This window comes from Echinops telfairi, unplaced genomic scaffold (genome assembly GCF_000313985.2).
Source record: "Echinops telfairi isolate 266 unplaced genomic scaffold, ASM31398v2 ScPeMD7_7409;HRSCAF=8447, whole genome shotgun sequence".
NCBI lineage: Eukaryota > Metazoa > Chordata > Mammalia > Afrosoricida > Tenrecidae > Echinops > Echinops telfairi.
The window spans coordinates 17,269,197-17,283,261 of NW_022111309.1; the positions used below are offsets into that span (position 1 = coordinate 17,269,197).

General features: G+C 41.8%; 1 protein-coding gene and 1 pseudogene across 2 annotated transcripts in view; one reads left to right on the forward strand and one right to left on the reverse strand.

Moving 5' to 3' along the window:
* FANCI (FA complementation group I) overlaps window positions 1-14,065 on the forward strand; it is a 94,358-nt gene that overhangs the window by 44,824 nt on the left and 35,469 nt on the right. For both annotated transcript variants that reach the window (XM_045296512.1, XM_045296513.1), the window contains exons 15-18: window positions 10,090-10,220; window positions 10,692-10,762; window positions 12,003-12,117; window positions 13,831-13,953. In XM_045296512.1, the coding sequence (XP_045152447.1) occupies window positions 10,090-10,220; window positions 10,692-10,762; window positions 12,003-12,117; window positions 13,831-13,953 (440 nt within the window). The remainder of the gene's footprint in view (window positions 1-10,089; window positions 10,221-10,691; window positions 10,763-12,002; window positions 12,118-13,830; window positions 13,954-14,065) is intronic.
* LOC105979284 lies at window positions 6,785-8,336 on the reverse strand (annotated as a pseudogene).

Here is a 14,065-nt window from a genome sequence, read left to right on the forward strand (position 1 = left end):
CACTCCGCACTCCCCCCATCATTCACTATGGTAAGATTTTTTGTTCTGATGATGCCTTATACCTGATCCCTTCGACACCTCGTGATTGCATAGGCTGACACCCCTCTTTCTTTCTCCTACATCTCCCTCTCCCATGTCCCCCTGGAACCATTGGGCCTGTTGTTTTCTCCTCCAGCCTGTTTATCCTGCCTATCTTAACTAGATAGACATGAAGAGATAATAATAAGTGCAAAAACAAGACAAAGCTAAATAAGACAACGAAGGAAGACAAAACAAAACAACAAAAAGAAAACCAATGACAAAAAAAAGAAAAGCCTATAAATAGTTCCAGGTCTGTTTTTTGACCTTTAGGAGTACTTTAGAGTCAAGTCTGATGGGGTGCCACACTCTGTTCTGAAAGTCTATTTTTGGTATTTCCCGGGGACTTCATTGCTTTGCTTCCCTTGCTGCTCTTTTGCATGCCCATAGTGTTTTGCCCTAGTGCGATGGAGTCAGATTGGGCACAATTCCTACACTGTCTCCAGTGTTGTCCCTCGTAGCACTATGGGGCAGTGAGGGACATTGTGTCTTGTGGTGGGGCCTGTGTCTGTGCATTGGCTACTCTGAGCAGGATATCGTTCTCAGGGCTTGGGCCAGGATGTGTTCCATTCTCTCTCCTTCCCTCTTCATTTGCTCATGTGTGATCTGACCAGAGTGCTGTCCTCTGTAGTGCAGTCTTGTGGGGAGGAGATCCGCATAGTTGGGATTGGTGCCGGCCCCATAGACCTCTCTACCCTGCTACATGCCCCTAAGTTGCATTCTCATCTTGGCTCACCTGGGTTGAGGTCTGGTCTCTGTCTCCTTCTCCTGTAGAGATATAAACAATACCCTCTCGTTGGGTGGGTTGGTGCCCTGCTCCACCCACACACCCCTACCCATATCATTTTTTCTCTCTTTTCCCCTCCTATTTAGTTGACTGCCTTATGCATCCCTGGATTGGGTTTCACCCCTGCCATAGTACCTGGACCTCACCCTAGGAATGTATGTATATAGTAGCTTTTCCCTATGTCTCTTTTGCATTTTTTAACCTTATCTCAGTGGACGCATGTTGTACTTGACCTTTTGTGTTTGGCTTACTTCACTTAGCATAATTTTCTCCAGTTCATCCCGTGGGCAATATGTGTCATGCATTCATCCTTTTTTAGGGATGCGTAATACTCCATTATATGTATGTACTTGTTTTTTAATCCATTCATGGAAATTTGGGTTGTTTTGAACTCTTTGCAATTATGAACTGTGCCACAATGAACATTGGAGCACAGATGTCTGGCCGTGGTTTGTTTCTTGCCTCATGTGGGCATATGACCAATATGCATATTGGGTTGTATGGTAGCTCAATTTCCATCTGTTCTAGATATCTCTAAATCAATTTCCATTATGGCTGTGCATATCTACAAGTCCACCAGCAGTGGATAAGAGTTCCTATCTCACCACAGCCCCCCATCGCTTGTTACTTGCTGTTTTTTTTAATTGGGCTGTGTGAGGGTGTTAGGTGGTATCTCATAGTTGCTTTAATTTGCATTTCTCTTATGGCTAATGATCAGGAACATTTTCTCATGTTTATTGGCCATTTAGATTTCTGCCCTTGTGAAAGTTTTGTTCAGGTCCTTTGCCTACCTCATCAGTGGGCAGTTCATTTTTTCTTTTTGGAAGCTAGCAGAGTACTGTAGAGTTTAATAATAAGGCCTTTGTTTGATGTGTCATTGCTAAAGATGTTTTCCTATTCCGTGGGCTCTCTTGGTGAATTCTTTCTATGTACACAGGTATTTTATCTCCAGTATATCCCACTTGTCAATTTTTGCCTCCTCTGTATTTGTGTCCTTCCCTATTTCCAATAGCCTATGTATTCCTTGTGCCAAAGTTCTCAGCATTGTCCCAATTTCCTCATTGATGGCCCTAATAGTTTGGGGTTTTACCTCAAGGTCTGTGACCCGCCTTGAATTTATTTTTATGCATGGGAGTGAAGAGTTGTGCTTCATTTTTTTCCAAGTAGACAACCATTTTTTCTAATACCACTTAATGAACAGGGCATATGTTTCCCATTTCTTATAATACTGTTTTGTAGTTTTCCTCGTACTAATCTTTTGTTTTTTCAATCAAGTGTATCCCTAGATATTTCAATTTGTGCTTGGCTATTGTGAAGGGTACTACCTTTTTGATTGCCTTTTCTGTGATCTTGTCTGATGTGTATAGCAGTCCGATAGACTTCTGTTTATTGTATCCTGCCACATTCCTTTATCATTTCCAATACTCCATTTGTGGAGTTTTCAGAATTATCAATGTAGAAAATCATATCATCTGCGAATTACATCAGTTTCACATCTTTCTTCTCCACATGAGTACCTTTGATGTCTTTTCTTTGCCTTATGTTGTTAGCTAGGACCTCCAGTACAATATTAAATAGGAGTGGAGACAAGGGGCATCCTTGTCTGGTCCCCTATTTCAGTGGGATTGTTTTTGTCTTTTCGCCATTGACTGCCACGTTGGTTGTCGGTCTTTAATATATAGCTTGTATTATATTTAGGCACTATCTTTTTTAGTGTCCTAAGCAGGAATTGGTGTTAGCTGTTGTCAAGTGCCTTTTCCTCATTTATCAATATTATCCTGTGGTTCTTACAGTTTTTCACATCAATATGGGGAATAATACTAATGGTCTTTCGTATGTTGAACCAACCCTGTGTCCCTGGAATGAATCCCACTTGGTTATGGTGAATTATTTGTTTTATATACTTTTGTATTCTATTGGCCAGTATTTTGTTAAGGGAATTTTGCATCTATGTTCATTGGGATATTGGTCTCTAGTTATCGATCCTTGTGGGATCCTTCCCGCTTTAGGTATCAGAGTTATACTAGTTATACTAGTAGAAGGGGTTCGGGAGTTTGCCGTCTTTTTCTATGTTCTGAAAGAGTTTGTGTAGGATTGGTGTCAGTTCTTCCCTGAATGCTTGGTATAATTCTGTGAAGCCATCTGGTCCAGGAGATTTTTTTGGTTGTTGGTAATCCCTTGATAATCTTGTCAGTTTCTTCTGATGCTATGGGTCTATTGCAGTTCTGGCGTCCATAGGGGATAGTCTAGGGAGGGATTGTTTTTCCAAGTATCTGTCCATGTCTTCCATGTTGTTGAACTCATTGGAGTACAGGCCTTCGTAGTGCTGTGTAATTATCCTTTTGATTTCATTAGAGTCCAGTGTAATGTCCCTGTTTCATCCTTCATCCTTGCTATTGAAATTTGTTCCCTCCTTTCTTTGGTTAGCCTTGCCAGCAGTCTGTCAATTCTGTTAATCCTGCCAAAGAACCAACTTTTAGCTGCATTACTTTTTTCCAGTTTTCTTGTTTTCCCTCTCATGAATCTCCACCCTGATTTTTATTATTTCTTTTCTTTTGCTATTAGTAGGATTGTCCTGTTGACTCTGCTCTAATTATTCTAAGTTTTGTGCCAGCATATCTGCCATAAGTCTCTCTTCCTTTTTCTTGTGCCCAAGATGATGTGTCCAGCTCATGATGGTTCTCTGAACATCTGTTTAAACTCTCTTTGCCATTTGCTAGGTAATACAGCAAGTTTGGAATTATTAGAGAATCTGATCCCTCTATGTACTCCGACGTCTTTAAAATAAAGAAACAGACTTCAGTGTGCATATCTTGTCTTTCATGCCATTAGGGACATTTCTTCCAACAAATCTTCAACAATTTTGTTTGTGCTTTTTTAACGTCTCTTCCTGTTTGGGGATTCCAGTCACACCATTCTGATCGTCGCTGCCTGTGTGTGCACCAGTGCAGCCCTGGGTGAGCTGGTTGCTGCCCTAGTAGGAAAGCTACATTAATTCAAAATGACTGTCTGATGCTGGCTATTTTGGCAGTTCACTGCTTCACATGTCTTCTCGTTTATTGTTTTCATTCACTTTCTTCCTCAAATTGATATTTAACTACTTCCTTATTCTTTCCTTTGAAGCTTAGCATTCAGAATTTATTTTCATTCGTTATCCGTTTCATTTGTTTTCCTGGGCTTTTGTGGTAGAGGGTTTGGGTAGCATACCTGGTTAGTTCTCCATCTTGCTGAAAGTCTACAGATTATTAAAATCATTTTTTAACTTTATTGTGAATGAGGTGAAGGTTTACAGAGGAAATCGATTTTCCATTCACTGTTGTATACACCTTTTAATGTCATTGATTATAATCCCTGAGATGTAGCATCAGTAATCTCCCTTCTTGTGTTTCCCATCTCCACTAAGCCTTCTTTCCTAACCCTTCCTGCTTTCTGAACTCTGTCCTTGGGCAAATGCTGCCCTTTGGATCTGAAATGATTGTTTGAAGGAGTGTGTGCTTCCTTAGAGTTATTGTTAACTTTACAGACTTGTCAGTTATTTGGCTAAAAATTGGACCATGAGTGTGTTAGTCTGGGTAGACTAGAGAAATCCAGGGAGACGCATATATGTATAGGAAAAAACTTTATATCAACGAGTAATTCTATACTGAGAAAACATCCCAGCCCAGTCCAGATCAAGTCTATAAGTCTAATATTAACCCATATGCTCAATACCAGTCTATAAACTCCTCTTCAGACTCATGCAACACATGCAATGACAGTGAATGCAGGAAGATCACAGCCCAGTGGGTGAAAAGTCTTGTGGATCCAGTGGTTGTGGAGGAATCTCAGGGCTGGTGTGGGTCTTTCTCCACGTGGCTCCTCCAGCTCCAGGGTCTGGCTCCATCATCATAACCCCATCAGTGTAGCTCCATGTGGATTGTCAACAGCAATGTCTCGCAGGGAGAGTGTCCCTGGCCTCCAGTGAGCTATTTATCTCCTTCACGCCTCCAAATGCTGCAACCTGACTGACAAGCTAGACCTGATGGCTTCACAAGTTGACAGGAGATTATGTAACTGCCACAATGAGGCCGTTCAACTTCTTGGAGGAAGATGTGCAATGCTCTTCTACACTCCTGGCATGGCCAAGTTATACTTATACAGAATGAAATTTCATAGCTACTTTGTGGGTTTAGTTTGCTTGGAAATAGGAATACTTTGTTTGCTCTCTCTATAGGCAGTGCTACCTCTTTTCAATCAATTTTAATTTTGAGACAAATATTTTTAAAGCTTAAGAATCCTGTCTATTATTGGCATTAAGCAGTGAACCAATAGAGAGGTCTGTGGACCCCCTCCCCAGAAGAATGCACTATACAGGACAGCACTGAAGCTACAGCTCGGGGAGAGGGCCACATCTGATCAGAGCACACTGGAGCAAACTAAGAGGGAAGGAGAGAGATACAGAGAGTGGAACGCATCTTGGCCCACCAAGCCCCCAAAATAATATTCCTGCTCAGAGCAGCCAATACACAGAGAGGACCATAGGGCCAGCCCCACCACGAGATATGACATAGTGCTCAGTGACCCACAGGGCTATGAGGGACACACTGGAGACACAGTTCTGGAATTGTGCTCAATCTGACGCCACCACACCTGGGCAAAACACAAAGGGCGCGCAACAGAGCAGCAAGAGGAACAAAGCAATGAAGTCTCTGAGGAATCCCAAAAGTAGACTTTGGGGGCAGGGCATGGCACCTCATCAGACTCAACCGGAAAACACTCTTAAAGGTCAACAAACAGACCTGGAACTATGTATAGGCTTTTCTTTTTCTTTTTTTTTTTCAAATTAGGTTAGAGTAATTTTATCTGTTAGAGATTTATACACAATTAACAGATCTATAAAATAGTTGTCAATTCTTGTCCAGTTTCATAACCATTTTTACATAGTTGAAAATTTTGTTGTGAAATAGGGTCTACAAAATAGTTCTTTGAGAGAGCATCAAAAAGAAAGAAAGTATCACAATTATTTTAGACATAATAATGTTTACAAGTCTGCATGCAAGTGAGAAGCTTCACACACATCTTTCTTCTATACATCATTGGGGAAAAATTAGGAAAATAATTATTAAACTGAATGAGGACATATTTTGTACACTTATCAAATTCATCTAATACTTATTACTTGCAGAATCAGTGCCATTACAAGGGATCCACACCCTATTATGTAGTCAAATAAAGTAAGTGGCCGCCAAATTGACATATCAGAGTCACCTTGCTGTAGGATATATTAAGGAAATCTTATACTGAAAGCTTATAATATGGTCCATATATCTTATAGGAGACATTCTCTTCACACACAAGATGTTAATTCTTCATTTTTAGAATTTAGTAACATTCCTTTAGTAGTGTTGCTGGCTTTATCTTTTAAGTTGAAATTATGATGGCAACATTGCAAACATGGCTAATATTTTTTATCATTGTCTAATCATACCTTGGAGTTAAACAAAGATGGTTTAGCTATCTCCAGTTCAAAAGCCTACTTCTTTAAAGAATGACTGGCCAACTGATACCATCCCTGAAAGCAGAATTCCAGCCACCAACTTGAATGGGGTATGGCTCAATGAAGAACACAGTAACTGATCTCCCTCAGAGGCAAGGAAGCAAAAATCAATGTCAAAGTTGTTAAATAAAAAAAAAAAATTTTAATGCAATGTTTAAAAATTTCCCCCTGAGCTGTGGATATTTTTTATATAGTTTCTGGTAAAATAGTGCATTCCATCAGTCTAAGTTGTATTTATAAGTGCTATTGTTCTTGGTGCTGAAAATAGGTCAACTCTAACTCAAACAACACAAAGTGGTAGCAATGACATTTTTCATAAAAATCTTTGGTGAGATGCAGTCCTGCAGAAACCTCTTCACTTTGTTTCCCTCCTCAACATACTTCTAGTATTTTCCGGTTATTTTCAGAGGAACATAATGACGGACAAGCTGACCCCCTTGCATGGCTGCATCACCTATTGCACGTTAGATTTCTCTTAGAGTGGGATACTGCCCCTCCCACAGGTGGGCACCTCAGATGCTATCTGCCTCACAAGCTGGATCCAGACCCGTTTTTCTTCTGAGGAATTTGTCTACATGACCAGTAGTTGCTTCTCCTGAAATTCGGACAAACTTCTTTTCCAAGTGGCTTTAAATATCCTGTTCCTTCATTAGCACCAATTAACTCCAGTAATAAAGACATGTCAAGTTCAGGTGGAATCCGAAACACTGATTCCAGGGATTTTTTGGATCTTCCTTTGCTTGAAGGGACTGGTTGTGGAACAGCAGGTTCAGGTACTTCTAGTCCTTTCTTTATAGAATTCATGGTTTTCTTCCCTATGCTCTAGACCAGGGGTGTCAAACTCAATTAAAACACGGGCCATTTGGTGCAACAGGCAAGATTCACGCGGGTCACATCACATTTACAAATTTTTTAAAATTTATATTTTCAAGTGAGGATTCAGGAATGTGGCTAGGATAATGAAACACTATATAATTGCTTTTATTTAAACATTTATTTTATTTATGAAACTAAAATTATTCTTTTTTACCCGAAACTTGCCAGCGCTTTCCTTCTACTAGTTTGCACTTACCTCTTATCTTGTGACCGGAAAATATAACAAACTAACTAATAAAAAATACAAAATGTTGGACAGCTGACAAACGTGATACACAATCGTAATGGCTTCCCTCTAAAAATGTTAACTAGCGCCGCTAGGAATGATTCGTAACAGCACAACCCAGAGTGGTCTTTTTAACCTTTCACTATTGGGATCTGTTTACATTCCGTGACACAAAGTGGCAGACATATCACTTCCAAACGTCGCCCTAACTGAGTCAGCGCACTTAGACACGTCCACAGGCCCCCAGGAAAGGCACTGGGCCACATGTATACGCATCTTCAGTAGGGAAGGGGTAAACAAGGGAATTGTGTGTACGGTATTGCCTCGATCTCCCCTAAGCACTGTTTTCTTCATAACAATTTTTTCTATTTTTGTTTTATTTCAGAGCATTGCGGGCCACCAAAAATTACCTCGGGGGCCGCATGCAGCCAGCAGGCCCCCAGTTTGACACCCCTGCTCTATATCAATTACTAATATGTACACTAAGTTATAAAGAGGTGGTGCTTGATGTATTACCTTGTTGCATTTTGGACATCTGTTGCTGTAGTAAAAATGTCTCAGTGCAGCTTTTACAGAGGTATGAAGACACTCAGTAATGGTAGCTCCATCTATTAAGTAGCCTTTGTCGATGGAACACAAGATATACGGGGTCAGCTCAGAGAGGTTAATCAGGCGATCCTCCTCATCCTCCGACTCTGGCCGCCCCCCTCCAGCCTCAGCGAGAAGTGGCTCAACTATTCATCTTCCTCTTCCGTCTCCTTGTCCTTGTTTCTGCTCAGGCAGCAGCCCGAGGGGACGGGAGTGTGAGCAACCAGGCGGCTGGCACTTCTCATGGACACCGGGGTGAGGGGAGGTGGGCATGGCAACTCGGCTTGCAGGCGGCCTGCCTGCTGCAAGCCCTTCCATGTCCCAGTCTGAGGCAGGCAGGCTTCTCGTTTTTGTTGTTGTTTGTTTTTGTTTTTGCATGTCTTATCTAGATAAAATAGGCAGGATGAATAATCTCGAGGAGGAAACAACTACGGGACTGACCATGGGGAGGGGCCGCATGACATGGAAGGGGGGGTAGCAGGAAGGGGGATCCAACAAACCCAGGGACAAGGGAACAATAAATGATCTAAAATTGACTGGTGAGAAAGGCGTCAGATGCCTGGTGGGGCTTGATCTAGTGCAGTGTAACCAAGAGGAATTAACGAAAGTTGAATGAAGGCTGAACATGATAGTGGGACAAGAGGAAAGTAAAAGGAAATAGAGGAAAGAACTAGGTGGCAAAGGACATTTATAGAGGTATAAATACAGGCACGTACATATGTAAATCTATTTATAAATGATAGTGACAGCTCTATGTACATATGTTATATATTATATGTATGTTATATAACATGTTAAATATTAAGGTAGCAGATGGCCTCTACTCAAGTACTCCCTCAACATAAGAACACTTTGTTCTAATAACCCGGCATTCTGTGATGCTCACTTTCCCAACATGATCACTGAAGACAAAATGGGTGCATAAGCCAATATGGTGAAGAAAGCTGATGGTGCCCAGCTATCAAAAGATATAGTGTCTGGGGACTTAAAGGTGTGAAGATAAATAAGCAGCCATCTAGCAGAGAAGCACACCAGCCTGTGTGATCCAGAGGTGTCAATGCGATCAGAAGACCCAGAATAAGCAATCATCATGCAAACAAGGGGTAGGGTGGAGTGGAGACCCAAAGCCCACCTGTAGACAACTGCACATCCCCTCACAGAAGGGTCACAAGGAAGGGATGAGCAAGCCAGGGTGCAGTATAGCACTGATGAAATGTAAAACATTCCTTTAGTTCTTTAATGCTTCCTCCCCCCACTCTCATGCCTCCAATTCTACCTTACACATCCGGCTAGACCAGAGCATGTACACTGGTACAGATAAACACTCAGGATCAATAATGAGAGTAGTGATACTATGAAGGTAGGGGTAAGGTGTGGATAGAAAAGGGGGAACCAACGACAATGATTGACTTATAACTGCCCCGCCCCAGGGGGAGGAACAACAGACAAGTGGGTGAAGGGAGACAGCGATTGCTGTAAGACATGAAAATAGTTGGTGAATTATTACAGGTTTGTGGGGGAGGGAGGGGAAAATGAGCTGATAGCAAGTGCTCAAGTAGAAAATGTTTTGAAAAGGATGACGGCAACGTCTACAAATGTACTTGACACAATGCATGTATGGATTGTTGTAAGAGCCCCAATAAAATTATTTTAAAAAAATTTTAAAAGAATCCTGGTTATATTGACCACTGGAAAAACTTATATTGCCGTATATGAAAGGAGCCCTAGTAGCATTGTAGGGTAAGTGGGGGGCTGCTAATTTAGACTGGCTGTTCAGACCCACCGACAACTCTGTCTGCTCCCAGAAATCTTTAGTCTCAGAAACCCTACTCTCTATGGCCGAGACAGGCTGCTTTTTATTTTATTGTTGTGGTTCTATTTATTTGAGATAGGAAACAGAAGGCATTTTGTCATGTTTGCTCCATATTTATTTTCCTCTTATTTGAAATATCTTTAATTATTTGAGATCACTGATTCAAGATTTTTTTTTTCCCCTAGACTTGCTTACAAGTATCGTCACGTATGCACCCTTAGTTCTTCAGAGTTGTTCTTCTAAAATCACAGAAACCTTTGACTATTTGTCCTTTTTGCCCCTTCAAACTGTGCAGGGTCTGCTTAAAGCGGTGCAGGTAAGTCCACTCGCTCCCAAGTAACTTGCACAAACTGAGGTTTCACTATCTAAGGGAAGTCTGATGCAGTTCCCGACAAATCCGTGTCTAAGAAATCCTGTCCCTCTGGAGTTGAAGACACACACTTTGTAGTAAAAGGGCCGGTCCACCACACCAGGCCGTTTCCCTACTTCCTTCCTCGGTATGTCGCAGCTCGCTCTCCTTTGACTTTTTCCCATCAGTGAAGTGATTGAAAGCCTCTTAGAAAATTATTGAGATGAGTAGGTTTACAGAGATATTCACAACTAGTTTCAGTGCAGTATTTCAAAAAATGCTTCTCTCTGTACTACGAAATACAATAAATACTGAAGCCTGTGTATACCTGGAACCAAAGCTCCTTACGTAAGCCAAGTGGTAGCAGCATTGAGTAGAAATGAGCTAAGGCTAATGGACTTGTTCTGTTTTTTCATACGCTGATTCTTTCTATTTCAGCCCCTTCTCAAAGTCAGCATGTCAATGAGAGACTCCCTGATCCTGGTTCTTCGGAAAGCTATGTTTGCCAGGTACGTAGCACCCTTTGAAGTCAGAGGAACTGAGTGGCATTTCCATCAAACCAGGCATTGTGCTCATTGCCGGTGTGATCTCATTTCACCCTGAGAGCAGCCCTGTGAAGTGAGCGCTGTTACAATTGCTGTCTGCAGACCAGGAGGTATAGGCCTCGAGAAGGTAGTGACTTTGCTAAGGTGGCAGAACTAGATCTGGACACAGGACTTAGGATCTCAGGTACTCTGCAGTACTGCTTCTAGAAAAATCATCAAAATAGAATTGCCATGCCAAAGACTCTTCTTGAGCTGGCCACACTTCAGAGCGGGAAACAACCTCAGGAAGAATATATTCACAAAACTCCGTTTAGCGAGCATTGGTAGTATAGTCTCCTGGTTAGTAGGGTGATACATTGTTAAGGGACCCAAGTTCTGTCTGAGCTTCAACCAGTGCCTCCTGACCTCCCTTCCTTTATTTCTTAGTATATACTACACATACACAAGATGATAATACTGCCTCCTAACAATTGTAAAGACTTCAGATGCCCAAGCAGTATCACAGAAGACTTAGTGTAATACACTCAAGGGAATCCCGAGAAACCACTCAAGAAGTATTCACACGATAAGTTTACTTCTCACTACATGGCCACAGGCTGAGGACAGTACAGACATTTCTGGATGTCATGACATCTGTAACTTGAACTAATCCTTGTGCCTCAGTGAGAAGATGGCGTGTTGTAGTTTTGGGATGGAGGGTTTACCGAGCAACAAGCACTGCGTTCCTCTGTGAAGAGATGGAGCACAGGAAAGGAAGCCCAGTAAAAGTCCGCTGTTGTCTGCGATTTAGTACTTACCATTGCATTTTTGGCAGTCTCTCGACACTCACGCACAACCCCCTCAGACTTAGGCACAGCATAGAAGCAAGTTCAGGTAGTGTCACGAGGTTAAGGAGGTGACAAAGGAGCCCCAGTGGTCCTGTGGTTATGTGCTTGCCTGCACCCCAAGAGGTCAGTGGTTTGTACCCACCCGCCGCTCAGTGGAGAAAGATGTGGGAAAACATCAGCTGAGTTCCTGTAATGCTAATTGCTTTCAACAGCGGATACCTTATTTTTAAGTGTGCAAATTGGGTTAGGTTTGCTCTACGCTTCTTGGCTTATGCACATGCCTTGTTGGTGTGGAACTAACCGAATTATTCTGACCCAGAAACCTCGCGCAATGAAACCAGAGCTGCTTGTTCATTTCCTCTCTCTTTCTGAGCCAGCCAGCTCGCTGCCCGAAAATCTGCCGTGGCCGGGTTTTTGCTGCTCCTGAAGAACTTTAAAGTCCTGGGCAGCCTGTCGTCCTCTCAGTGCAGTCAGTCTATTGGTGTCAGTCAGGTAAGATGGCGCGCACGCACTTGTCCCAGGTGTCTTGATGCAAGGTTGGCGAGGTGCCAGCTGTTTGCTTTCGCTCTTGCTCTGGTTATAAAACCAGCGTCCTGTGATGATGACCGTGATGAACGGTGAACATGGACTGTGGTCCATTTCCCATGCTGACTTGGGTTCTCAAAGATGGTAGCCATTGGCCTGGTGTGGCTTTGGAACTGACACTTCATAGAAATGTGGTTATTCTCAACTGAGTTATAGCCCAAGTGCAAAATGTACACTGGAGCTTGAAAACTTTATATGAAATAAAAGAATGTGATATATCTTATTAATCTTTTTGAGAGGATCACATGTTAAACAATGATATGATTTCAGATATGTTGGATTATCTAAATAGGTCCTCAAACTACAGCCCGCGGGCCACATGCGGCCCGCCAAGGATGTTTATCTGGCCCACCAGGTGTTTTTGCCCCGTTTGGGGTTTTTTGCCTCAAAATAAGATAATGTGCAGCGTGCATAGGAATTTGTTCAGTTTTTTTAAACTATAGTCTGGCCCTCAAATGCGTCTGAGGGACAGTGAACTGGCCCCCTGTTTAAAAATTTTGAGGACCCCTAATCTAAAATATATTTTTTAATTAATGAATCTGTTTCTTTGTCATTTCCTTTAATGTAACCACTAGAAAATTTTAAGTTGTATATGTCGCTTGCATTTTACTTCTCTGTTTTTCATAATATTTTCTGTTGGGCAATAATGTGCTAGATGCGGTGCAAAGTGCTTTCCATTCATTATTTCACTGAATCTTCACAGTCATCTGAAGATAACTGTTACTATCTTCATTTTAAAGATGAGGAAACTGAGACTGAGAAGTTACATTTTAAAGATGAGGAAACTGAGACTGAGAGAAGTTAAATAACTTGCCTAAGGTCATAGAACTACTGAGTGATAGAGTGATGTAGAATGAGAGTTTAACCCTAAGCAGTTTGCTGGCATAGTGGCTAAAGTGATCAGCTGTTCACCAAAGGTCAGCAGTTCAAACTCACCAGCCACTCCATGGGAGAAAGATGCAACAGTCCGCACGTCTATAAAGATTCAAAACCTTGGAAACCCTGGGAGGTGGTTTTACTCAGCCCTATACTGTCCATGTAAGTTGGAGTCAACTGGATGACTGTAGGTTTGGGTTTTATGTTTTGTTTTTTTTAGCCTAACTACCTTGTTATGCTGGAGTTAGGAATTGGTGATCTTTTTAAGGAAATCAAACTGGGGATGACAGTTCTTTAACATGTCCATTTCTAAGTTCAAAACTCCATACCTACCTACTTCTAAACCTATCAGGAATCTGTAGAAGATTATGTTTTTTATAAAGCCAGATTCTTCTAGTTACTGCAGGCACGTAAGTCTTTTAGGCCTTTTTGGTAAAACTCAGCATACTTTTGGCTACAAGATTCAAGTGGCACGAACTAATCAGTGTTTCTTCCTCCGCCGGTGCTGACATTGGGGAAGAATTAATCTTGTCAAAGTGCTGATAAATTCTCTCAATTCCAAAGCAGAATGAGAGCCACACTTATCACAGCATGGGAATGATTATAATGCCTGCCTCAATTGTGGGTTTTGGCATGTGGGAAAAACTAAATCTATGTTTCTTTGATCAAGAACATACTCGAGTTGCCTCTTTAATGGATGCTAGTTTGGTAAAGTAGACATGAACCAGCCTCTCTCTCTTTCAGGTCCACGTAGATGTTCATAACCGTTACAATTCTGTTGCCAATGAAACGTTTTGCCTTGAGATCCTGGATAGTTTGAGGAGGTGCTTAGGCCAGCAGGCTGATGTTCGAATCATGCTTTATGAGGTGAGTCAGCTGAGAGGATGGAGTATAGTAGCCCCGGACAACCCTTTTTCCTTTTCATGATGATAAAGTGTAGTAGAAATACTCTTATTTTATGCAGTTAGGACCAGCAGAT